Source organism: Ictalurus furcatus, chromosome 28 (assembly GCF_023375685.1).
Source record: "Ictalurus furcatus strain D&B chromosome 28, Billie_1.0, whole genome shotgun sequence".
In the NCBI taxonomy this organism is placed as follows: domain Eukaryota; kingdom Metazoa; phylum Chordata; class Actinopteri; order Siluriformes; family Ictaluridae; genus Ictalurus; species Ictalurus furcatus.
In genome coordinates, this window is record NC_071282.1 from 7,050,462 (window position 1) to 7,077,875 (window position 27,414).

The window sequence follows — 27,414 nt, forward strand, 5'->3', positions numbered from 1 at the left end:
GTGTGCCAAATTCCAGGGCATAATTTTGTGCCCTTGATAACATGGTCTCAGAAAGTAGCACACTACACTTTCTGGGGTAAGCAGACAAAATGTACGTCACATGTCCTAGAAAAGGATTAATAATAATAATCATCATCATCATCATCATCATAATCAGTCTGAACAGTGAGGTTATCCACTTGAGCACCTTAGATTATGTTTAATATAAAAAAAAAATTAGAAGTTGTGATTGCATAAGTTCACCCCCTTTGAAAAGAGGCATGGTTACTAAAATGTTTAGGGTGCTAATGATTTGTGTCAGTAGCACATTTTGTGAGTAACTAAGTTTATGGCTCTTTATTTCTATTGCTCTATGTTATCCCATAGTGAAAGACCTCAGGTCTGGCTTAGCCTGTTTGCATTGCTGCCCACTTCCCCTGACCTTAATTTGAATTATTTTTAGTTTCCATTCCTTCAGCTACGCATTATCACTCTTCCCCATCATGTTCTTTCCTTGTCCTGTGGTTGTTTTTACCCGACCATACAGAATGGCCTGGGTGTGTGTGGGTGTGTTTCTCATAATATAACTTTCAAAATGTCTTAAATTGTGCCTGACTATTCCCTTCAGACACCAACTTTTCCATGGAGACATATTCACCACTTTGCTTCTGGATAAGATTACAAAATGTTAAGACTTGCAAAACAGTGCCCTATATGCTATATAGCCATGTAGAGGTTTATTTTCCATTTAGTCTCCAGTCTCAGCGCTTTAACAGTCAAAGGTAAAGCTGCTTTGCCGGCCGTGATCGTTGTTTTAGTTTGTTTCTGTACCCAAATCATGCCGCTGAGCTGCTCACACTTAGCGGACGTTCATGAGAGGCACTCACGGAAACTAATCACCAAACTGGAAGGAAAATTGTGGTTAAAATTGTGACTGCGTGATCATTATTATGAGATTGTGTAAAGGCAATCTCACAATCCTGTTAACTCTACAAAAGTTCAGTGAAAGTTGAAACAGCTAATTAAACAAGAAATGTAGCTAGCAAATGTTAAAACTCACCCTATAAGTTTATCTAAATGACTTTTTCAGCTTGGATCTAAGTAGCTAAGACCCTCCTGTCTCCCTCTTTGGTCAGACGACGGCTATACTGTATATTCAAGTCAGTCGTGTCCAAGAGGTGGAAAATGGCTACACAGTTGAGAAATGCCTACATATTGAGAAAGTAGATTAATCTTCCCAAATGTGCCTTTAACACATTTGTCTACTGACTCTGAACAAATGAAGGATCTGTTGAAATAAAAAATTGGCGTTTGAGAGCAGCATGATATCTGAAAAATTGACAAAAAAATTGATGGTCTTAGGACATGTTCTCATTTTACATTTATAGTTTTTCACTTCAGGGAAGACTCAATGTTTTAATGATTCATAGGTAAGCACAAATTCATCATCACCCAATTAAATGCTCTCTATAACCATATATGTCCCGCCCCCAGAGGCAGATCTTGCCTTACAGTAGTGCTTTACATGGTTTGTCGGCGTGTTTTTAGTTGCACACTTCCCTTTTCTAACCTTTACTTTTTGAAAAACTGTTGTTGTTCAGTTTGAAGAAGAGTTTTACCAGCTTGGGTCCCTTCAGTGCTGGAACATGTTGCTACCTTAGACTGAAAGCAATTTAAACAACACTAAAGGTCGACTGATTGATCAGTTTTTCTGATTAATCGTCACCGATAACCAATTGCCGCAACTATCAGTTATCAGCAAAAATCCACACCAATAGTTTTTCCCGGTTGCGTGACTGCCTGAGAAGGGTCCGCTGTTATACGGTACGAGAGTGGCCTCCTTAGGCAAAATAAAAACGATCACTGTGTTTCTTTTTAAATTAATTTTGGATCATTGAAATCCATTTTTAATCGGTTGATTAATTGGGTACTGCCCAACTTAGTTATCAGTCAACCTAATCAGGTTGTTTGATTTACAGTTACATGTTTGACTTCGTTCTAGCTTCTTGGTAGATTCGCAAAACAGGCTTACTGTACTAGCCATGTACACTCGCCAAAGGCACCAAGGAACTCTGATACTTCCTTCCAAGCTTTATTTATAGGTCAGGAAGCAAGATGAGATGAAACCACAGTTACGGGGTTTTCTTGCATTTTTGCATGTCACAGTATGATTGCAGGTATGAACTAATAAAGCTGTGAGTGGGGAACTGAAGAAATGTCATGGCACGTGTAGCCTAGGATTGATACGAAGAATCTTTTAAGCCGGTTGTTTGACTTTGTTGCTTTATCACATCATAGCCAATTTGCATAGAATTGAAAAAATGTGGCTTTTCGTTACGTTGCGTCCGTACATAGACAGCTAATGGTCACCTGTCACTTGCAATCGTGAACGTAGCGTTCGGAGTCTACTAATACATACTCACATAGACAAACTGTTACCAGCTGTTTACAGTGTGCCGTGCTTAGACATAACCTTAGTTGATAAAGAGAAATAGTTTAGCTACATTACACCATTATGTGTTTGTTTTTTTTTCTTTCTCCACAGGAATTCATGGAGGATCAGAAGTACAGCGATGAAGAGGATTTGGCAGAGAAGCTGGATTCCTTCAAAAGTAAGAGCTACAAAGACTAAAAGCTCATCGGGAATGTCTTTAACATGTACACGTCCTTGGAGGTTGCTGTGTGTAATGCTCAGGTATGCGTGACGGCGTGTTTATAGAAGAATAGCTCTGGGTGTATGTATGGAGGAGCTTTCTGTGCTGTGGTTCTTCAGGAATGCTTACTTGTGTCCATGCCTGACACTTGAACTCTATACTCAAGGGCCTTGAATTCCTTACGCTGTTTACCATTCGACCTAGTTGTGTGTTTTTATGCGTGCCTTTTGTGTGCTTATCTCCAATCAAGAAAAATAAAGATCCAAAAGATTGAGATGAAGCCCTCATTTTGTTTCAGTTATGGTTTGCAGAAGTGTACACTCGCAAGCACATGCACTGTCTCAGGGCCTTGGGCTGACCACAGTATTAGACCCACAAACACGCCTCTGTGTGGGTGGGTGTGGGTTTTTTTGTTTCTCCAACTCTTAGTAAGCTCACAGAGAGAATGAGGAAGCATAGCCTTGAGAACTGTAAGAGAGATAGAGAGCAGTTGATTTCCAGCATACCACACACAAAAAAAAGAAAGACGTCCACTATCATAACCAAACATGGTCATGCTGTTAAAACCTCTGAACAGGCTGTAATGATTTAATCATCTCTACATAATATCCAGTGACCTACCTACTATATAATCGGCCTACTATTGTACAACTCAAAAATATATTAATCAATATATTTGCAGCAGGTCATAACAGCAAAAGGGTGCTCTACTAAGTGCTAAAGATGTTTGCCATGAAGGGGTTGAATAATTTTAAAACTGGAGAAATCATTGTAAGTTGCATTTTCAGTTGAATTTGTGGAAACCACTTGATGCATTCGTTGTGTTGAACTATTTCAATTTCTTTTGTTTTATTTGTTCATTGCAAACAGCTGAATGTGTAAATTTTGACAATAAACCTGATTTGCAATGGGGGTTGAATAATTTTGATTGCAATTGTGTCAATAGATATTAATCTGGAATGATACACAGGTGTTTTGAACTCTGCAACATTAACTGACACACTAACTGCCTGGAAGCCCCGCCCCTTTCCCCACATCTCATTTTGAGTTAATAGAGAATTTAAATAGAGAATGTTTTGAGTTTAGTAACACGAAATAATCATGAATATGTTTGATTTAGTTAACATTTAGACATGTGTATACTTGATCGGTTAATTATATTTAACATATAATATCCATATATAAACTTCCATTGCAAGTTTGAATCCCAGTGATGCCTCAGCAGTCCATGGCCAGGAGTCGAAACAATATTGGCTGCGCTCTATCGGGTGGGAGGGTTGGCATACTCTCTCACCCCTGTCAATCACAGCCCCACTAGCCAGTCCCTCAAGGATTTCACTATTTTGCGATCGCAAAAATTAATGCAATATCAAGCAAACTCCGCAGTATTCTGAGGAGCTTGCAATTTTTCTAATTTACTGCAGATTTCCCATGTCATGCGACGTCCTCACAATGCACATTCAGTCAAAACCCTCTTCAATTTATGTGTGTCAAACATGAGTACAGCTAAAAGGTCTCATTTACCAACAAACATCACTGCGAAAAAAAAAAGTAGTTTTCTGCAAAAAAGCACAAAAACTCCAAGTTGCATCGTAAATTTAGAAAATAGCTGCAGCAAAATCAAGCATTTTTGGTTGCAAAAATCACAAAAAAAAAAACTTTGCGAAATACAGACTGACTGGCTAATCTGGCAGACAGTGTTTTATTCAGGGTGTGTTATCCGCCCAGTGACGCATCATGAGTAGCAGTTTGAAAAGATTCTGTTGGCTGGTTTCACTTAATTTGGTAACTCACCATCCAACTGAGTGTTTGCAGTTGCCACTGCCAGCAAGCAGTTCCCAACTGCACAGCTGGCATTATTATTATTATTATTATTATTATTATTATTATTATTCATTCCCCTTCTGTCCTTAAACCTGAAGTGGTGCAAATACTTATTTTCCTATCTTTATTAGCACAAAAAAATCAAAGGTAAATCACAAGTTTTTACCATGAGAAATCAATATCAAAAAAGCCTGCTTCAGAATGTCTGTTGGTGTATAAAACCTGAACAACTCCTGCTTTGTGAGGATTTCAAAGCGGCTGCAATGCAATGTGATACTCACCTCCGCCCTGTGTGCATGGAGTTTGCATGTTCTCCTTGTGTTTCGGGGGTTTCCTCCAGGTACTGTGGTTTCCTCCCCAAGTCCAAAGATGTGTTGTAGGCTGATTGGCATTTCCAAGTTGTCTGTAGTGTGTGTGATTGATGCTCTGCAATGGGTTAGCACCCCATCCAATCTGTCCTCCGCCTTGTGCCCTGAGTTCCCTGGAATAGGCTCCAGGCTCCCCCGTTAGCCTGTGTAGGATAAGTGGTACAGAAAATGGATGGATGGAATCCCTTATTTTCAATAACCAATAGTGGCAAAACAACAACAAAATACTTGGTAAGGGCTGTGATTTTCACTCACCTAGTGTTGTCTGTAGACATTTTATTTTATTTTTATTTTTAAAATTGTATAAAGTAAGCTTGGACACCCAGCTGGTTGCTTATAAATCCAAACATTTCTGTAGATTGCGGTTAAGATAACAGTTCAGACAATGCATGTTTTGGCATTCCAGTCCCATCGTACATCGACAAGGGTTTCTGAGGTAAAATCTTGGTCTTTTTTTTCCTTAAGGATTATCCTGTTACCAGTGTTGGCCGCTCTGTAGTTGATTACCCAGAGCTTATGTTTTTGTCAGAGCATGCCATGGTTAGGGCCTCAAATCAAGCCGGCATGTCTGTCTATTCTTTTCTCTCTTAGACTCTATCCACCCACCAACCATTTTCTCTTCCTCCCCACACAATTTTGTTGTGAATAATCATGAGTTTCAGGGGGAGTCATTAACAAGGGGGGCCATTGTAACCGTGGTCTCCTCCTCCTCCTCCCAGAGACACTGTTACAATCCCCATTCCAACAGAGCTGTCTTTGTGATGAAGAGACAAACAGAGATGGAGACAGATGGACAGACGCAGTGAGTGCAGAGATAGTAAAGGAGGCACAGAAACTGAATCCTAGAAATGATTTTAAAGTTAAATGAAAGTTTGAGTTCAACTTTATTTCTGTCTCAGTGCCAAGTTCCACCTGCTGTGATCCATTTCTCTGTCCCAGCTCCAGTTGTCCTAATAATGACCTAACGTGCCACACTCACCTGTTACTGGCAGCTGCGTGCGTGCGTGCGTGCGTGTGTGAAGGAGTATAGTTACAGACTATACTCTATAGTTATAACTATAAACTATAGTATATAGTATTAAATATAGTATAACTGTAGTTACAAAGAGTGTATTGGGCTTCATTCAGCATTATTTAATCTGACATCTTTACATTTATTTTTCAGATAAATATGCAGAATTTGACCTGAACGACCAGGGAGAGATCGGTAAGCGTGTGTGTGTGTGATTAAGGCTGAATGAGAGTCTAGCTTTCATGTTTATTGTGAAAGTGACACTGTAACCATTGTGAAACAAGAGTATGTGTTGATGGAGTATGAGTTGCTGTAGACAAAGTATTTAATTGTAATATAGTCCTAGGGGTGAACAAATCAGTAGCTGGCGCTTGGGACTAGCAGGCTTTGCATCCAGGCTGTTTTTTTTTTTGGGGGGGGGGGGGGTTGTTCCCCCGAAAATGATTTGAAGCACTGTGGAAACGCGCGTAAATAATACTGTATGTAACTCTCCTGCTTACTACAAGTAGTGATGTGCTTGATTAAACATGTTGAAAAGATGTTAGTCATCATAATCATCATTATAATCATAGTAATCATATTCTCATTAATTTCCCTTAGTCTCTTTCAATACAATTAACTAGATAACATGTAATTAATGTTATTACAATAGTTTTAGCCTACTCAATTTTTTTTTTAAACCCGAAATAGAGCTGCAAAGTGAGCTAAAGTCAGACTTCCACTACCTCCACAAAAAATGCGATCATGTGACCATTGTGCTGTCTTTATATTTTTTTACTTTATGGGTTGTGCGGGTTGGGAGTTCTGGTGTTCAAATGGTGCAGTTGCATTAGACGCTCAAGTGATAGAATTCTGGTATCCACGATGTGAATCGCACATTTCTACGTCACATTTTTGCATTGTGATACATTGTTACACCCCTACTGCTATGGTTAAATTCTTATAAGATAAATATGCTATACAGTGCTGTGGAATTCTTGATTCTCTTTGGTCAGGAGATATTATTACCATGGTTTTAGCCTAGTCAATAATTTTTCCAGGCAAGGAAAACATAGGACTGAGTAACATATTTCATATTTTGCTTGCCTGGTGGACTAGCTAATAAATTTCCAATTTGTCCACACCTAAGTCTACAGACTTGAGACCATGAGACATATTGAACTCTTCAGTATATCACTATGATCTCTTCATATCATAATGTAATTATTGATGTAATATATAATTATATATACATTTAATTATAATAATTAGATGTTGGTTGCTTATTTTGGATATCTGCAATACATGTACTACAACCATATTTATAGTTTCACTTTGTATACCGACTTGACAGGCAGAAACCTTTCTAGGAATTTGAATGATACTTTTAGTGTCTTTTATACAGTATGTGCCATCTGGCAGACATCAGCCATGTTGCACATGAACAAGTGTACCCTCCACCTGTCCCATAGAAAACAGCTGCAAACACCAACTGTCCAAACACACATTTGAATTCTGCATTGTCATCATGTCCTTCAACTGTATCCTTCTAAAATGAAACGTGACAACAAGGTTTAGAATACACTTTAGAAAACACTGCCATTTTTGTCACTGTGAAGCACTGTCAACACCAGAGCGATCAAATTCCTTGAAATCGGCATTAAATTTTAATGGTTAGACTACACGTTTAATGTTTTAACATTCATAAAAAACACATGGCTGTGATGATCAGGTGACCACAAACTTTTGTCCGTATAGTGTATATACAAATCGCCATCCTCGTAAATATTTTCGAATCCCTGAGATTAAATATGTATGTGCTAATTACTTACAGGTAGTACCTGTTTTAGGAGACACTTGGCTTTTATAATTAATTTAATTAAAAGACAATAATTACAATGCAGTAGGTAAGACATGACATGCTTTTATTCAGAGACTGCTTTCCTTAAGCATTTTCAAGTTTTAAGAAGTGCAGTGAAAGAATATTTTTGCCTTTGATTATTAAAATAAAATTAACGTATTTGAGCTGTGAAACTCATTCTAACAGCACTAGTTAACACACAGTGTTTTTCCTTGTGACACACACCTCATGAAAAACTTGCTAATTAGCAAAGGACTTGGTTAACTACCTTAGATGAAGTGCTGACTGTTTTTCCTTACTAATCTTCCACCGTGTACTTTCAGCTGAACTACTGTGGTGTATTTTTACACCACACATGTAGAGACATATACAGTGCACCCGGAAAGTATTCACAGCGCTTCACTTTTTCCACATTTTGTTATTATCTTATTCCAAAATGGATTAAATTCATTATTTTCCTCAAAATTCTACAAACAATACCCCATAATGACAACATGAAAGAAGTTTGTTTGAAATCTTTGCAAATTTATTAAAAAGTAAAAAAACAAAAGAGGCACATGTACATAAGTATTCACAGCCTTTGCCATGACACTCAAAATTGAGCTCAGGTGCATCCTGTTTCCACTGATCATCCTTGAGATGTTTCTACAACTTGATTGGAGTCCACCTGTGGTAAATTCAGTTGATTGGACATGATTTGGAAAGGCACACACCTGTCTATATAAGGTCCCACAGTTAACAATGCATGGCAGAGCACAAACCAAGCCATGAAGTCCAACGAATTGTCTATAGACCTCTGAGACAGGATTGTATCGAGGCACAGATCTGGGGAAGGGTACAGAAACATTTCTGCAGCATTGAAGGTCCCAATGAGCAAGTGGCCTCCATCATCCGTAAATGGAAGAAGTTTGGAACCAGCAGGACTCTTCCTACAGCTGGTCGCCCGGCCAAACTGAGCGATCGGGGCAGAAGGGCCTTAGTCAAGGAAGTGATCAAAAACCAGATGGTCACTCTGACAGAGCTCCAGCGTGTCTCTTTGGAGAGAGGAGAACCTTCTAGAAGAACAACCATCTCTGCAGCACTCCACCAATTAGGCCTGTATGGTAGAGTGGCCAGATGGAAGCCACTCCTCAGTAAAAGGCACATGACAGCCCGCCTGGAGTTTGCCAAAAGGCACCTGAAGGACTCTGAAGACCATGAGAAACAAAGATTTAACTTTTTGGCCTGAATGGCAAGCGTCATGTCTGGAGGAAACCAGGCACCACTCATCACCTGGCCAATACCATCCCTACAGTGGAGCATGGTGGTGGCAGCATCATTCTGTGGGGATGTTTTTCAGTGGCAGGAACTGAGAGACTAGTCAGGATCGAGGGAAAGATGAATTCAGCAATGTACAGAGACATCCTTGATGAAAACCTGCTCTAGAGCATTCTGGACCTCAGACAGGGGCAAAGGTTCATCTTCCAACAGGACAATGACCCTAAGCACACAGCCAGGATAACAAAGGAGTGGTTACAGGACAACTCTGTGAACGTCCTTGAGTGGCCCTGGCAGAGCCCAGACTTGAACCCAATTGAACATCTCTGGAGAGATCTGAAAATGGCTGTGCACCGACACTCCCCTTCCAACCTGATGGAGCTTGAGAGGTCCTGCAAAGAAGAATGGGAGAAACTGCCCAAAAATTGGTGTGCCAAGCTTGTAGCATCATACTCAAAAAGACTTGAGCCTGTAATTGGCGTCAAAGGTGCTTCAACAAAGTATTGAGCAAAGGCTGTGAATACTTATGTACATGTGCTTTTTTGTTTTTTATTTTTAATAAATTTGCAAAGATTTCAAACAAACTTCTTTCACGTTGTCATTATGGGGTATTGTTTGTAGAATTTTGAGGAAAATAATTAATTTAATCCATTATGGAATAAGGCTGTAACATAACAAAATGTGGAAAAAGTGAAGTGCTGTGAATACTTTCCAGATGCACTGTAGACTATGATTTCATGAGATATTACGTGCATTTATGTATTTAGATCTTTTTACATGCATATTATATTATATATATTTTTGAGGTTCACACAAAAACCTTATTAAAACCGCAACCTCGATTTCTTTCACAATGCAGTTAAACTATGCAGTATTTGCACTTGGGCAAGTCTTGCATAAACTTGCTGTGACCATTGACATTGTGAAGCACAACAAAAAAAGGTAGAAACAATGTTGTGAGTGAACTTAAAAATTACGTTTGTAGTGAGGGGGAAAAAACAAATTTGTTCTAAACAAATGTTTAATATGTACTGAATATTAAATTCCTAATGAATAAAAAAACAAGAACTTGTTGTATGAAATGAAAGAATGGGTTGAGTGAGTCATGGCTGCATGCATTGTCTAGCTCATAACTCACCAGTGACACATACAAGGTGTTTATCAAGTCTGATTTTCTTAGTAGCTTAGGAGTTGTTTTCTGCAGGAGAATGGAAACATTGCCATGACTAAGTATTTAACCAGTCATTAATATTGCTGCTTTTCTTTTAACTTTGGGAGGACACAGTGCAGTCTTGGAACCTAGTATAAAGTTGTAGAGAAAATAGCAGTTATTTTACTCAATATTTAGACTACTGCAGTACAAATGTGCAGTAAATCAGTAACTCTACAACAGCTGATATACCACAGGGGTGTAAAAATGCATTCCGGTTACAATACGATTCGATTCATGATGTTGGTTTCACGATTCAATTCAATTCAGAGTGTTTTGAACAAAATTTGAATGAAGAAAAATTATGATTGAAAGGACTCCTTGTATATTACTGAATCATAAACTATGCAAAACTATGTGCATTTTTGTTTGTATAAAACTAAATAAATTATGAAATTGCTTAATATTGTAAACAAAATGTACTAGAGGTTCACCATATCTTAAAAATATATAAATAAATTTATTGATAAATATAATAAGTTCTGTAACAGCAGCTAAGGTGTCATTTTAACAGAAATAGAGCTCCAAAGTTGGCTAAAATGCCCAACTTCCTGATCTTCATAAAAGAACATGATCATGTGACCAGCATGTTATCTGTATTTTAACTGTATGAGTTGCGCAGATAGGGAGCTCTAGTGTTCGGACAGTCAGAAGGTGTTAGTTAATTTGCTATATCAAATAGTGCTGACAGTATTTCCAGCTGCAAGGTTTATGGCACTTTTCCACTGCACGGTACGGCTCTACTCGGCTCTGCTCACTTTTTGAGGGTTTTCCACTGTGGATAGTACATCAGGGCTCCAGGCAAAATATATATATCTAGCCATTGGCTCCTAAACCCAAAATATTTAGGCGCCAAATCAAATTTTCAGGAGCCAAAATATAGTGATGTCATATGACATATGATGATAGCATTGTTAAACAGCTACCTCACACTGCCTTTTCTTTCCCCTCTGTACTGTCTACCTTTGTTTACTCTGCCTCCCATAGTTTACACAATGTATTCTTTACATACACAATATGTGCAATGTTCAGTATATTATATTGAATCATATTACCGTAAATACTTAAACGTCCTGTCATTTGTTTCTTTTTTTCACTTTTTTATTCAACTATGTACAATTACTTGTTTCCTGCTTATTCAGGCTCAGAGTTTGTATCTCCCACCACCACCATGTCAATGTCACTTATCCATCCACTGTAGTTAGGTCTGTGCCTTCTTTTGCTTGCAGACAACCAGCGCTTAACACTGGGCTCTGGGTCAAACTGGTCAAGTGAGGGGCCCTCTGTACTGATCCTCACTAAGTCTTCAAGTGTTTTAACACATAAGGAACTGCGCACTTTTGACTTTATTCTATTCTGTGCTGAGAAACCTCTTTCGCAGGGTTTGGACGGGCAGGGAATGAGAGTCTGATATTTTTCGTTTGCGCATTTCGTTTTCAGCTGGCTAACATTCATTAACTACACAGTTAGCTAGCCTACATATAACACATAAATTCAAATTCCAACGAACTAAACCACATCAAACTAAATTAAAAACCTTAATAAACACTTCCAACTTTTTAACCCGATAAATGTGACATTAAACCTGTTTCCGTTCATCTATACAGCTGACACTTCAACCACTGCGGGACAAGAGTGCAGTTTTTTGGAAACCATACAGGAGTTCACACGATAGTGCAGGTAGACGCAGGCGCAAGAGGAGATGAGAGTTCAGTAACCTAACACAACAAGATGTACACTAACTCCTATTTAATTTGTTTTTAAATTTTGTTTGTGGGTAACGGTGGCCACTGGCGAATGGCAGAAAAAACATGGTTGCAAAATTAAAAAGTTAGTCGCATTGGTGACCATTTTAGTCGCCATCTGGAGCCCTGTACATGGTATGTTTTTTGTTGTTGTTGTTGTTGTTGTTGTTGTTTTTTTTTGTACCACCTCGGTCGAGGTTCCAAGCAAGCCAAGCCAATTCTAAATGTGAGCCACGCACTGTGGCTCTGTATTGTGAGTGAATATATGTCATTTTTGTGTATGGTAATATTCTACTAATTGAAAATTATGTATCATTTACCTCATTACAGATAAAATTACAACAAAGGTTTCTGTCTTAGATTTTGTACGTCTCGCTTGTTACTGATTTCCAAGCATGTATTTATTGAACTCACTCCTGTCGTGGCTGAAACTAGGTTCTAGAACACTGTTATTTTACATCCTTAACAGGGTCAATGTTCAATGAAGAGGAAAGGCATTTGGAATACTGTGCATTTGTACAGGGCTTCGATAATACAACATTATTCCTGCATGTAGGCGAGTGGAAGATGGCACCCACATTGAGGCAGCACTAAACTGCAGTGGAAAAGTCAGCTCAGAAAAATAAAGCGAGTCGAGCCATACTAGGCAGTGGAAAGTAGCTTTATATTAATGCATCTGTTCCACTATGTTCTCTATAGCTATTCTATAGTCACTCCGTACACAATGAATTGTATTACAGCTGCTCCACAAACTGATTAAAAAAATTGTGTAATTGTTGATCTGGTGACTTATTTGTATGGAGATGTTTGTTTAGCATTTTTGAAAGGAGTCTCCAGTGTCAATGCTTTGTAACGATTAGAGGTAAAGCTGTAACTTTATGATTTTTGACAGTCTTTAGGACAGAGACATTTGTGGTGTCTCAGTTCTGTGTTCTTTCTTTTTTAACTTCAAGAGAGGAATTAAAACGAGAGGCTGGTTAGGGATGTTTTATCATAAGCCATAACAAGAACTAACTTGTTTTGTGGATGTTCCGCATCATTCAACATAACTATAAATGACTAAAATATACCAAATGCTGTTTTATTAATAAATAATGTGGTATCCAAGGAATAAAACACTTTATTTTCATCAAAGTACTGTCAGATCGTGTGTGAGAGAACCTGTTTTGTGTTTGACATGCAGATATGATGGGTCTGAAGAGAATGATGGAGAAGCTTGGTGTGCCCAAGACCCACTTGGAGATGAAGAAGATGATCTCGGAGGTGACTGATGGCAGCAGCGACACCATCAACTACAGAGACTTTGTCAAGATGATGCTGGGGAAGCGCTCAGCTGTGCTGAAATTGTAAGTTTATGTGCTGCATTGGCAGTTTTTTTTTTTTTTTGTGCTGACAGTTTCTGCTTGGCAGGGCTATTTATAGGAAGTTGTACATGTTTAATCATGTCAGCATGTCGGTACTGCTGATCCACACAATCACAACAGCTTATCACGGCCATTAGATCTCCGTGCAGGGTACGGAATGTCATGACACGTATCTTTCACATGCCATTTCTGTGGAACCTTGATTGCGTAGCCTTGTTGGGTGGAAACTTTAAAAAAAAAAAAAAAAAAAAAAAAAAAAAAGAACCAACGTCAAGTACAGTTTGAAAAAATACAGTAGAAATGCTTACAGTTTCTAATACAAAATCTTGGCCGATGTTGCCGTATTCATCAGACGGTGTCTAGCTTGAGATATACAAAGCAAAATCAAATGTGTTCTAACAGGTTGTGCAGGTAATATGGAGTAGAGTAATGACACTGTGGTGTTTATTACATTCAGTTTTGTTGACCAATTTGTGTAAGGAGCCTGAGGAGCTATAGTCGTTTACAAAAACATTATGGTGCTTGGCAGGCTTAGAGGCAGTTGTGATTCATACTCCGGTGCTCTCAGGTCACTGTCCTGGTCCAAGTGAACTCTACTGTGGATTGATTGCAATTGATTGTGAGAAAACTATTTGACCCTAAAGCAACCCAGGATGTGAACCAAACATATATTTTGGGTTGCTGCAGCATTTTTTCGTACAGCTGCTAAACTGTCACAAAATGAAAACTGAACCAAAGTATAGAGTTATAGTAATGCAGAAATGGCATGTGTTGTGGAGATTTGAATGAACAAGAAGAAAATAATCACAGGAGGTGATGCGCAAAATCTTTTAACGTGATTATTTATGTATTTATCTAATCATTTATTTGGCACCATGTTATTCATGCTTAAGTGAGTTTTACAAGTATGTATAGTGGCTTTTTTTTTATTTATTTATTTTTTTTTTTCTCAGACACCTTTAGGCACCATTAGGATGTGTTTACATGTGCAGCCTTTAGTCTGTTTGAATTGAGCCCTGTTGCATTTACGCATTAAAGTTGCATTAGGTAAGATTTGTCAAAAAATAGGTCTCCAACAAGTAAATGGGTGGTGTTGACCACAATTTGAAGTTTGTGTGGGTTTTTTTGTTTTGTTTTTTTTTTTTTTAACTCGTTGAGACCACCCCTCTTTCCAGCCATGTACATAAAGCTCTGCCCCCAGAACTTGGTTCAACTAGATTTAGCATGCTACCATTATCAAGGATTGTCCTGACATCACTTTCAAGTGCACTCAGACATTCAACTGCTTGAAAGCAACTAAAACTTTATAACATTGTATAAAGTTACAACTATATAAACATGCAGCTTCTTATAATGATTTGCGAGAATGTGAAGGGGAATTGGGAGTATGTCTATAAATGACTGACAAGAGGCCAATCTAAATACAAAAACAGTTGTTGTTGTTTTCCAGCTATACTATACACTTGTTCTGGGACAATGGCTTAAACTATTTGTTTATCATTTCTACATACAATCATTTTCCACATTATTTGTACTAGTAAGAGATCAATGTAGAACCCAGTGTATTGGTGCAGTGGAGACTTGGGAAGACTCAGGAGGCAGGTGGAATTTCAGCAGAGCTCCAGAGTTACTTTTATTTCTCTGCAAATTTTCAGTGCATTTTCAAACTTAAAATAATAATAATAATAAAAAATAAATAAAAGAAATGCAGCCCCAAAAGGGGCCATCACAGTATTTTTGACCAAAGAATGAAAAGAGTTTTACTAATAGGTGTCAACCCCTCCAAACTAAGGTTTGGATAGGTGTCAACCCCTCCAAACTAAGCTAACGTGAAAGGTAAAGTACTGTTATTATGGTTAAAATGTTTCATCTTTGAATTGTGCAGTCAGAATTTATGTGCTGTAATCATGAGTTTGCTCCTTATCTTATACCCCTTGTTTTTTATTATGCCGTTCAAACAGCCTTTGGGTTTCAAAAATGATTTAAGATACTAATTGCGGGTTGGCAAACATTCTGAGTAGTCTATCTCTGTAAATATTTCCTTATAAGTCACCAAAATTCAAATAAAATAAAAAATAATTCAGTGCTGTGCTTGTTATTCACTCACACATTTACTGTGTGAAGTGCAGTAAGCACAAAAAAACAACCCACAGGATATGTCATCATTTCCACCCGAATGATTTACTAAGAGTAAATCCATTCCCTTGACCCACATGAAGGTAATATGTCAGATCCCATGGAGTCAGTCCTTTAAGATGAGTGAACTAGGACAGAGAGGGAATTTAGGACAGCTTTAAGTAGCCTTGTGGTGCTGGAAGAGAAAAACTATTTCAGCTTTAAGGGGACACTGACACACAAGCTGTTATTAGGGGAAAATAAAGAATAATGTATTAGACTGTACTACTGTTTATGTAAGGAATAAAACATGATGAGGTGGGTTTTTATAATTATTTAATTTTATTAATTGCTGAACAACACATCATGCTTTTTAAACCGTTTATAGTTACATTTAATGTTATGTAGCATCCTTGAAGCAAGTTAGTTCCTGTTATCACTTGCATTATAAGAGATATAAACAGTAGTTCCTTCTCTTTGTCTCTGTCGCTCTCAAACTCTTTTGAAGTTCATACAACAAAAATAACTCGGCTTGTCATACCACTGAGAAACCACAAAGTCCTCTTCCCGTTGCAGAAAATGTACTGGCTGTCTCAAAGAGCTGACACTGGAGACTCCTTCTATAAATGCTAAATGTGTATCCCCTAACAGAAAGCTTCAACATATCTGTGGTTGTAGGCTTTCTTTTGTTAAATAACATGTCTTTTCAGATCCATTGTTTATTGAACTTAGATTATGTAGAGCACCCACTAGGGATGCACCGAAATTTCACGCCACGCCACACCCATCCCCTTAGTGCCCGGTGCTCAGATTTCACTCTCGACCTAGCCGGTGGCTATCGTTGCATTGCAACATTACTAGATCCATGATTTTAAGAACATTACTTTGATGCTGAGAAAAAGCAGCGTGCACGGGAAATGATACAGGCAGAGCTGGAGGTGATGAATGCATCTGCTGAAGGATCGACACGCAGCCCAGAGCAAAGTGTGCCAGAGAAATGGGTGCGTACAAGTGATGAGGCGCAAACTCCCTCACTTTGTGACATGTTTGACGAGATTCTACAGGAAAGTGCTCCGATCCATAGCAGTGCCACTACAAACGCAGCTACGCTTTCCGTTGCTTGCATGGACTGCACGCAGGTATTTATCTGCCCCAAGCACCAGCACAGAGAGTGAGAGACTATTCAGTGCAGCATCTCATTTTCTTGATGAGAAGAGGAACCATCTCACCTGCCAGATAGGCGAGATAACTTTTGTTTTTGAAGAGAAACCTGCCACTTTTGCTTAAATAGACAGCAGTCCAATTTGCTATTGTGTATAGCAATTACATTAAAATTCGTGTAGCCCTGCCAAACTTTGTTCTTGACTTGAGGCTATGGCTACATTTGTAGTTTACAGTTTGAGGTTGGTTTTAGTGCTCAGGGCTCCAGATGGCGACTAAAATGGTCACCAGTGCGACTAACCTTTTAATTTTGCGCCCATGTTTTTTCTGCCAGTCACCAGTGGCCACCATTACCCACAAAGAAAATTTAAAAACAAATTAAATAGAAATTAGCATACATCTTGTTGTGTTAGGCTACTGAACTCTCATCTCCTCTTGCGCCTGCATCTACCTGCCCTATCACGTGCACTCCTGAATGATTTCCAATAAATAAACTCTGCACTCTTGTCCTGCAGTGGTTGAAGCATCGGCTGTATAGATGAACAGAAACCGGTTTAACGTCACGTTTATTGGGTTAAAAAGTTGAAAGTGTTAACTTTATTAAAGGTGTTTAATTTAGTATGATGTGGTTTAGGTCGTTGGAATTTGTATGTAGGTTATATGTAGGCTAGCTAACTGCGTAGTTAACTAACGTTAGCCAGCTGACAGAAAACGAAAAATATCAGGCTTTTTCTCATTCCCTGCCCGTCCAAACCCTGCGAAAGAGGTTTCTCAGCACAGAATAGAATAAAGTCAAAAATGCGCAGTTCCTTATGTGTTAAAACACTGGAAGACTTGGTGAGGATCAGTACAGAGGGCCCCTCAATTGACCAGTTTGACCCAGAGCCCAGTGTTAAGCACTAGTTGTCTGCAAGCAAAAGAAGGCGCAGACCTAACTACACTGGTTGGCCAAGTGACATTGATATGGTGGTGGTGGGAGATACAGACTCTGAGCCTGAATAAGCAGGAAACAACTAATTGTACATAGTTGAATAAAAAAGTGAAAAAAGAAACAAATGACAGGACGTTTAAGTATTTACGGTAATATGATTCAATATGATATACTGAACATTGCACATATTGTGTATGTAAAGAATACATTGTGTAAACTATGGGAGGCAGAGTAAACAAAGGCAGACAGTACAGAGGGGAAAGAAAAGGAAGTGTGAGGTAGCCGTTTAACAATGCTATCATCATATGTCATATGACATCACTATATTTTGGCTCCTGAAAATTTGATTTGGCCCTAAACCCTAAATATTTTGGGTTTAGGAGCCAATGGCTCTTAGATTTTTATTTTTTGGCCTGGAGCCCTGGTTCTATTGTTGCTGTTTTGCACTGTTGTTTTGCACAATAATCTTAATTAATTTATTGATTCATTCATTCATTCATTAATATGGAAATATGTTTACATAAACCGAATAGAGGCCTAGTTCATTATTTGGCTGCTGTTTTGCATATCAGAAGTTTTCTAGAACTTTACATTATTTGGATAATTGGATAAAAAAATATTAAATTTGATTGTTACAGAGCTGAATGAAGAATAATATATGAAATATTTTTTTTGTTGTGTGATCATTTTATTGGTTTGTAGTTTTTCAATTCAGATTCATTAAAATCATGAAAAAGTCTAATATTAATACAATTGTACAAAAAAACTATTTTAAAATGTTGTTGTTTTTTTTGGTTTCGATTGTCGGCCAAGTGCAACCTGAATTTTTGGTTTCGGCCCAGATTTTTCCTTTTGGTGCATCACTAGCATCCACCATGGAAGTCCCTGCTATTACTATAGAAACAATAACGTATTAGAATGAGTGCATTAATATAAACCTGAAACACCACAACAGTCTGAGCTGCTGTTGGAGAAAATTTATCAACAGCACCTGCTGACCAATCAGATTAGAGAAATCGACTGTTCTGTAGTATAAGGTGTTTTATGTATGGCCTGATAAACACACTCGGATTTCTCATGATAACTATTTAAAAAGGGGTGTCTCAAATAAATCCTGTTTATATCTTTAATTTAGGTCCCAGCTCTGTAGTACTCTGGGGAAGCAATCTATATACCAAGTAGAAAACTTCATCGAGGTCTTTTAGAGTGCAAAAAGGACTTGCACCCTAAATCTTTACAAAGGGTTCATTGACGTGTTTGTGATTATTGTAGAGGGACGCATGCTGCCAGCTGTCAGTTCAGCACAGGGCTTGTTAAGAGCTTAGAGGAGATTGGCATTGATTAACCATAAAAGGAAAGTAAAGACACGTCCTCTGAATAGATCTGTCACGAAAGCCTCACATCCTCAGATACACTGTTACCTCAGTCAGATTGTTTCAGAATGTGTGGCAGTAATAAATGTACGCAACTGAACTTGCAGGTGTGATTTTATAGGAGCGAATTTCACACAGAGCTACACTGTATGGTCTGTATGGTACACTATTTGGCCAAAAGTTTGTAGACACAAACTGTTGCCACAAAGTTGGACAATTGTATAGCATGTCTTTGTATGTAGTTCACTGGAACTGAGGGCTTAAACATGCTCCAGCACGACAGTGCCTCTGTTCACAAAGTGAGGTCCAGGATGACATGTTTTGCCAAGGTTGGAATGGAAGAACTCTAGTGGCCTGCAAAGAGCCCTGACCTCAAACCCACTAAACACCTTTGGCATGAATTGGAACCCCCCTGACTTCACCCCAGCCCTCACCCAACATCATTGCATGAATTCGCTAATGCCCTTGTGGCTAAATGGGCAAATTCCCTCAGCCAAAATCTAGTGGAAAGCCTTTCCAGAAGAGTGTAGGTTTTTATAACAGCGAAGTTATAAAAATAAGTAAATGTGGAATGGGATGTTCAAAAAAGCATATGTGACTGTGATGTTCAGGTGTATAAATGCATGTTTCCCATTAGTAACTGATGAAACCGGTCAGTGAGTCAGTGTTGAAATCAGGGTCCAACGCCACCCCCATACCACCACCACCACCACCAGCTGCTGTATTCTCTGCTATGCCTTTACTTTTAGACTTTACTTATGTGTCAGTACCTGTTTTATGATGGGTTATGATTTGTGGCTTTGCTCCAGCTTTTCTGGTTTTCTCCAAAATACTTGCCAGTAGGTGGACTGGTTGGAAGGTTTATTGTCTCTAGGTGTGAATAAGTGTGTGGATGTGTGTGCATGGGACCCTGTGATAAACTGGCATCACATCCGGGTATATTGTAGTGTTCCCGGGGAAAGGCTCCAGATCCACCATGACCCTGAAAATGAATGAATGAATGCAGTTATTTATGTATAATGTTTATGTATCTTTTTGATATTGACTTATTAAATAATTAGTCATTTCACTGACCTTCACTGCGTTTCTACAACATGGATTCCATATTTGATACCTGGACGAATGCAAACCTCTTCTCTGAGCCTTATTTTGCAGTAGAGTTGTATGATTGTTTCTTCAATGATTCTATTGTTTCTTCAATGACTCTAATCACTGAAGGTTCAGTGTGCAGATAAAGGGCAAACTAAGACAGCAATTTAACAATGCTTTAGGTTGTATATTAAAGTGAACAAGAGTGTTGTAAACCTGACGTTCAGTGTAACCACCCAGTTCCCTTTAGTCTAATCTCGTTAGATTTCCAGTTCCCATATCAAGTAGTAGTGGGGAAGTTATGGTTGCATGGGAAAATGTTTGACGAGCACACAGAGTTGTTGTGGTTTATACAGTAAGTTCAGATAATGTTTTGTGTATCATGGCAGTAGATTAGGAATCCTTATTACAGAGAATGATCTAAAGCTAGTTCACACAGTAGGCAAAACCTGGAAATTAACAATATAGAGGGGGAAAATAGGTAACCAATGCTTTTTTGTTATGTAATTTATTTCCAGTGCATATATACACTTCATATTTGCACACACAATGTTTTTGTCTTGCCTTGTACTTATAAATATGAACAAAAAAAAGTATGTGTTCATAAATATAAACAAAGCCAAGTTTAAAAAATGAAATTCAGACACCACAGCTTACCAACATTAGTATTTTGTTCCAAAGCTGTTACAGCAATTACAGCTTCAAGAGATCTACCTACTGTAAGTTGTAATTAGCTTTTTTGCAGCATTGTGGTTCAATTGTGACACATTCCTTTTGACATATCTTCATGCATGGTGGCTTAGTGGTTAGCACGTTTGCCTTGTATCTCTGGGGTCGGGGGTTCAAATCCTACCTCTCCCCTGTGTGCGTGGAACTTGCATGTTCTCTCTGTGCATGTTCAGGGGTTTCCTCCACATATTCCGGTTTCCTCCCCTAGTCCAACAACGTGTTTTAGGCTGATCGGCATTTCCAAATTTTCAAAGTGTGTGTGATTGTGCGCTGTGATGGGTTGGCACCCTGTCCACGGTGTCCCCTGCCAGTTGCTCAGAATTCCCTAGGATAGACTCCAGGCTTCCCTGTAACCCTGTGTAGGATAGGTGGTACTGTAAATGGATGGATCTTCAGTCCCCTAAGGTTACAAGCATGCCTCTGATGGACTTGCATCAATAGGATTTAAGGCAAGAGATTGGCTAGACCATGCAAGGCCTTCTTGAGTTATTTTGGGTGTATGTTTGGGGTCGCTGTTTGGTTGAAACATCCATCTTCTCCACAGATTCAGTTTCTCCACCAGTACATTCCTGGTACATCACTGCATTCATGTTTCCTTCGAAAATGTGTAACATCCCAGCACTGTTTGAAGAGAAGCAGCCCCATATCATGATGCTCCCATCCCCATGTTTCACTGTGGGAACATTGTTCTTAGGATCATATGCACATCCCTTCGTTCTCCAAACATCATGAGCTGAGTTCTGTTTTTGTTTTGTCTGACCAGAATATATTGTTCTAAAAGAGTTCTCATCTGTCTAAATGTTTTTAGAGATGCATATCTGTGATGTTTTACCCGAGAAGTTTAGCATGAGGTGTAGGAATGAAAATGATTGTGGTGCAGTTCATCGCTTATAGTGCTCTGTGTTACTGTTGTTCCTGCTGGTTTTGGTTTGTCTTTTCAAGTGATTGCTGGCTTCTTTCTTATCTTCCTTATCATTAGCGAAAGCATGTTGAGAAATCTTGTTTGGCGCACCTGTCCAGAGATGATTATTTGTGGTTCCATGAACTTTCCACCTGCTTATTATCGAACCAATTGTACTGACAGGGATGTTTAAGGTCTTAGCTATGGCTCTGTAGCTTTTGCCATTCAATTGTTGTTTAATAATGTTGTCCCTAATAACTTTAGGAAGCTCCTTCACTGTCGACGAGTGCTATTTGTTGCTCTGTTTCCAGTTAATAACGTAGTATTTTCGTTCTGTTATTATTTAGCTTCCAAACTGCCAAATGGTTTTGAAGCAATAACATCTCGCGTGATTTCATTCAAAGTACTATTTTATACACCCTGTGCAGAACAGGCTATGACTTTCCTTTCTTGTTTCAGGGTGATGATGTTCGAGGACAAGGCTAACAGCCCTGCCTGCAAACCAGATGGTCCGCCACCAAAACGTGACATCACCAGCCTACCCTAGAACATCATGGGAGCAGAGACCACCAGTTCTCACCTATTTCAAATCCAGTGGGCTGTGAGCCTTAACCAACATCATTTCTAAGAACCTAAGGGAAAATCTGTGGTTTAGAGAAAGTTGGAGGGGATAAATGCCGTAAAAAAAACAAAAAAAAAAAAACGAAGAGATATCTATATAAATTTGCTGTGAAGAGGTCAAACCGCAGATTATCTTTTTTTATAAGACAAGAAATGTATATATTTATATGGAAATAGGTCTTTTTGAAGTGTACTTATTCCTTTAAATGGAGTCGTTTGATGAAAATGAACAAAGTGTGTTTGTTAACAGTGCAGTGTGTAACATTTGAATGTGTATTAAGTCTAGTGTGTGGGATAAGACCATTGTTTTTCTGAAAACGTTACAATATTTTAATTTAGAATTGAGGTTAAGGTGTTCGTCTTCCCTTCCACATGTTTATTTTTGAGTGCTTTTGCATTAGCCAGGTAAGTTAAATGAAAGCATTTGGTCTTAAACAATCACTAACCTTTAGCTGCAATGTCTAGTCAAGTAAGTTGTAAGGTAATGCCAATTATACCTATAGGCCATTTTATAGGAGGACAGTTGGAGGCATTTACACTCACTGGCCACTTTAATAGGAAAGTGGTGCCAAACAGGCTGATTTGCAATAAGAGACCAGACCGGATTGAGCTGACAGGAAGGCTACGGTAACTCAAATAACCACTCTTTACAACGATGGTGAGCAGAAAGGCATCTCATAATGCATAACACCAAACCTTGAGGTGGATGAGCTACAACAGCAGAAGACTACTTCAGGTTCCACTCCTGTCAGCCAAGAACAGGAATCTAAGGGTACAGTGGGCCTGTGCCTACTATAGTCTCAGATTCTATGATATTTCCAGGAGATCAGCAGTTTCTGAAATAATCATAATAAGTCACTAAGATCACAATTTTCTCCCATTCTTAAGCATAAGCAAACCTTTTTTTTTTTTGCATTGTGTTCATATGCAGTTGTTCCTATTAAAGTGGACAGTGAGTGTATATATTCATTTAAGTTCTTTTAATATTATAGGGAAGTTTTTTTGTTTTGCTTTGTTTTTTTGTCGTCTGAATTTCCATTACAGAAAGGGGCCAAGAAAGCAAAGGAGGATTCTCAGACTTTTACTAAATGAATAAGTAGCAGGTTTCATTCCTTCTAGCTTAAATACCTCAGCCATCCGTTTGTACTTGTGTTTTTTTTGTTTAGTTTTTTTGTATTTACTTTTCTAGGTTCTCCCCCCCCCCCCCCCCCCCCCGTCTGTGCGACTTGTCTCAGTTAAAATGTGATTAGTATTTTAGTGAAACACTGTTAGCTAAGCACAAAACAATGTATAATTTTTTCCACACATCTATGGTCCATTTTATGTTGTCAAGGCCAATGCATCACACTTGGAAAAATGCCATACTTCTACATGCTTTTAAACAGGGTCACCTTCTGCTTACTGTAAATTGAGTTGAAATCAGGCTTTCCAAGTGCCTCCCACAGTTCTGATGTAGCCAGTGTACACTCGGTGTACAAAATAGTTGCGGGTGGAAATGGAATTTTTTTATTTATTCTTCACGCCAACATGCATCTTCTGCTCAGTTCATTGATTGTGATGTTTTGAAAGCCTTTCCATTTGTACTATTTATTTCATAATTCTTTATATTACTTATCAGAAATTCCTAACTTGGTAGCTAGTTGTAACAAAAGAGGCTGAACTGTTTTCTTTCCACATTCTCATATGTATCTCTTGGCATATAGGCTTTTGCATTTCCAATCATTTTATAATTTTATCCAGTCTGTGTAGAAACTGTGCGACTGTTTTGATTTTTTTTTCCCCCATTCCTGTTTAAGTGCAAGATTTTAAAATCTAAATTAGCAGTCGCACTGTGTTTTGTTTTTTTTTTTTTTAGAATTTTTAGATTATTATTAGTTTGTTCTTTCAGAATAATTATAAATGCAGGCATTTTTTTATACTGTAGGTCACATGGTTTCGTTTGTCTGTTTGTTTGTTTTTTGCAAACACCAAAGGAAATAAAGATCATATGGTGACACCTTGGAAATTGCCTGTGAAAGTCACATCATTGTGTGTGGTGTTCTAATGAAAAATTGATGTGAGAAGTGGTGGCTCAGGCGTTAAACCTACATGAAAAAATACTGCGGTGTAATATCAATACAATTATAAATACAGTTTGAAGAAGTGACAAGATCACTCTGAACTGACGTTAGAGAAATGTGATGTAGATCAATTTTTAACATTTTGGCAGAATATGATTTCAGAGATGTCTGGTCTTTGGTATATCTTTGGATGTCTGATCTTAGTATATCTTTGGCTGACACCAACTGTGAACTCAAGTGATATCTGAGTCAGCGCCTGAATTCACAGATATGTTGACACTAGGGCATTTCTACATCTGGGTTTTTACAGTGTTTTCCAGGGTTTCTGCAGGCATAATGGTAGGTTCTTTTTTTTGTTGTTGTTTAAATGCAGATACAGATAGCAGTATTGCATTGTATCTGTATTGTGTACATGTGTGTTATAATGAGGTGAACATTACAACCACAAAAGCTTTGTCTTTGACCTGTCTATGTCCAGTATTTGTTCATTCTCATTTGCGTTAAGTCGACATCTCCAAAGATCAGACATCTCCGAAATCATATTCTGATTGCCAAAATGTTAAAAATTGATCTACATCACATTTCTCTAACGTCAGTTCAGAGTGATCTTGTCACTTCTTCAAGCTGTATTTATAATTGTATTGATATTACACTGCAGTATTTTTTCATGTATTGTTTGTATATATCTGACCTTTTGAACCTCCAGTTAACCTATGTTTAAGAATTGCAAAAACTTACTCTGAAGTTACTTCTGCTGTTAATTCCTAGCTTCTTGTGCCTGATGCTCCCTGGGATTGGCTCCAGGTTCCCCCGCGACCCTGAAGTAGGAGTAAGCGGTAGAAGATGGATGGATGGGTGTGTGTGTGTGTGTGTGTGTGTGTGTGTGTGTGTGTGTGTGTGTGTGGATACACCAATCAGCCATAACATTAAAACCACCTGCCTAACATTATGAAGGTCCCTCTTGTGCTGCCAAAACAACTCTGTCCCATCGAGGTGTGCTGTGGTATCTGGCACCAAGATTTTAGCAGAAGGTCCTAAGTCCTGTAAGTTGTGGGGCCTCCATAGATCAGACTTGTTTGTCCACCACACCCCACAGATGCTCAATCAGATTGAGATCTAGGGAATTTGGAGGCCAAGTGAACACCATGAACTCTTTGTTGCTGAAAGAAGCCACTGCCATTAAGGAATACAATTGCCATGAAGGGGTGTACTTGGTCTGCAACATCCACATGAATGCCAGGACCAAAGTTTTCCCAGCAGAACATTGCCCAGTGCATCACACTGCCTCCGCCGATCCTTCCTTGGACCACTTTTGGTAAGTAAGTACTGACCATTGCATACTAGGAACACCCCACAAGACCTGCCGTTTTGGAGATGCTCTGACCCAGTTGTCTATCCATAACAATTTGGCCCTCATATCCTTACGCTTGACCATTTTTCCTGCTTGCAGCACATCAACTTTGAGAAATGACTGTTCACTTGCTGCCTAATATATCCCACCCCTTGACAGGTGCCACTGTAACAAGATAATCAACGTTATTCACTTCACCTGTCGGTGGTTTTAATATTATGACTGATCGGTGTATGGGTCTAGTTTATAGAACCAACTAAATGTATTAGGAAAATTGGCAGGCAGGTACAAACCAGAATAATAACTGATTGGGATTAAAGATGTCCTTAGTATATCTTTGGCTGACACCAACTGTGAACTCAAGTGTTATCTGAGTCAGCGCCTGAGTTCACAGATATATTGACACTAGGGCATTTCTACATCTGGGTTTTTACAGTGTTTTCCAGGGTTTCTGCAGGCAAAATGGTAGGTTCTTTTTTTGTTTGTTTAAATGCAGATGCAGATACAGATAGCAGTATTGCATTGTATCTGTATTGTGTACATGTGTGTTATAATTACATGAACATTACAACCTGTCTATGTCCAGTATTTGTTCATTCTCATTTGCGTTAAGTCGACATCTCCAAAGATCAGACATCTCCGAAATCATATTCTGCCAAAATGTTAAAAATTGATCTACATCACATTTCTCTAACATCAGTTCAGAGTGACCTTGTCACTTCTTCAAGCTGTATTTATAATTGTATTGATATTACACCGCAGTATTTTTTCATGTATTGTTTGTATATATCTGACCTTTTGAACCTCCGGTTAACCTATGTTTAAGAATTGCAAAAACTTACTCTGAAGTTACTTCTGCTGTTAATTCCTAGCTTCTTCTTTAAACATCCATGTCGCACTTATAAAAAGAGGATCTGTTCTTGAATGCCTTTGTTCTGTTTTTAACGTTTGGAGTTTTTCTTCCTCAATTAACTTTGCCTACATGCCATACATACTGGTTTGTACTTCCAGATGGTCTTGAAGGTTATCAAGTCATCCAAGGTACTTTAAAATGTTGTAGTAGTAAGTCAGACTAGCTAATGTGTGACAAAACATTTTCACCACGAGTACAGTAGACTTGACTCATGTCTACTTGTCCATCTTCTTATTTTCTAGTTCATCAGGAGATCTCATTTCTGTTCCTGGAGCCTTATCGCTCAGGCTTTTGTTCAGCGTACCTTGGCTGTTTGACTTGTCTGTCTGATCAGTACTGTGGCTGGTTTCCGACCACAAACATCAGCCACAAGCGCTGCTTAGAGCCACAAGGAGAAGTGCACTACCTGTTGTTCAACCTGCAGCACTGCACACTGTGTGAGGAGTAGAGATGAACTGACTACCTGAACTGATTGAGGTTCTACTATAGGACTTGGCAAATGTGAAAGCCCTATGTCATGATCCATATTTGTTGGACAGCAAGCCTTTTTTAGGGAGTTACTAGACAATGAAAAACATTACACTTTTTTCATATGAAGAGATGGGAACAGTGAGGACTGAGGTAACACACACACACGTCAAGGTTTGAGCATCAAGAAGATCTAAAAAAAAAAAATTTTATTTTCTGCAGCATCTCAAAAATAATTCTCAGAACATACTCACTTTTCAGGGTTAGAATTTTTTTCCTTGATGCTCCTCAGGTATTTTAAACATTTAAACAAATTAAATTTGTGAACTCATTAGACTGGGGGTTGCAGGTAACATGGAGTAATTCATGTAGCATCATATATACAGGTGCATCTACAAAAATTAGAACATCGTGGAAAAGTTATTTTTTCTGTTATTTAATTCAAAAAG

General features: G+C 38.5%; 1 protein-coding gene across 1 annotated transcript in view; it reads left to right on the plus strand.

The window, feature by feature from the left end:
• The window catches only part of aif1l (allograft inflammatory factor 1-like), a 29,586-nt gene extending 5,408 nt beyond the window's left edge, over nt 1-24,178 (plus strand). The window contains exons 3-6 of the mRNA XM_053618127.1: nt 2,525-2,591; nt 5,991-6,032; nt 13,073-13,235; nt 22,012-24,178. Of these exons, the coding sequence (XP_053474102.1) occupies nt 2,525-2,591; nt 5,991-6,032; nt 13,073-13,235; nt 22,012-22,099 (360 nt within the window). The 3' untranslated portion in view covers nt 22,100-24,178. The remainder of the gene's footprint in view (nt 1-2,524; nt 2,592-5,990; nt 6,033-13,072; nt 13,236-22,011) is intronic.
• Nucleotides 24,179-27,414: the final 3,236 nt, after the last annotated feature.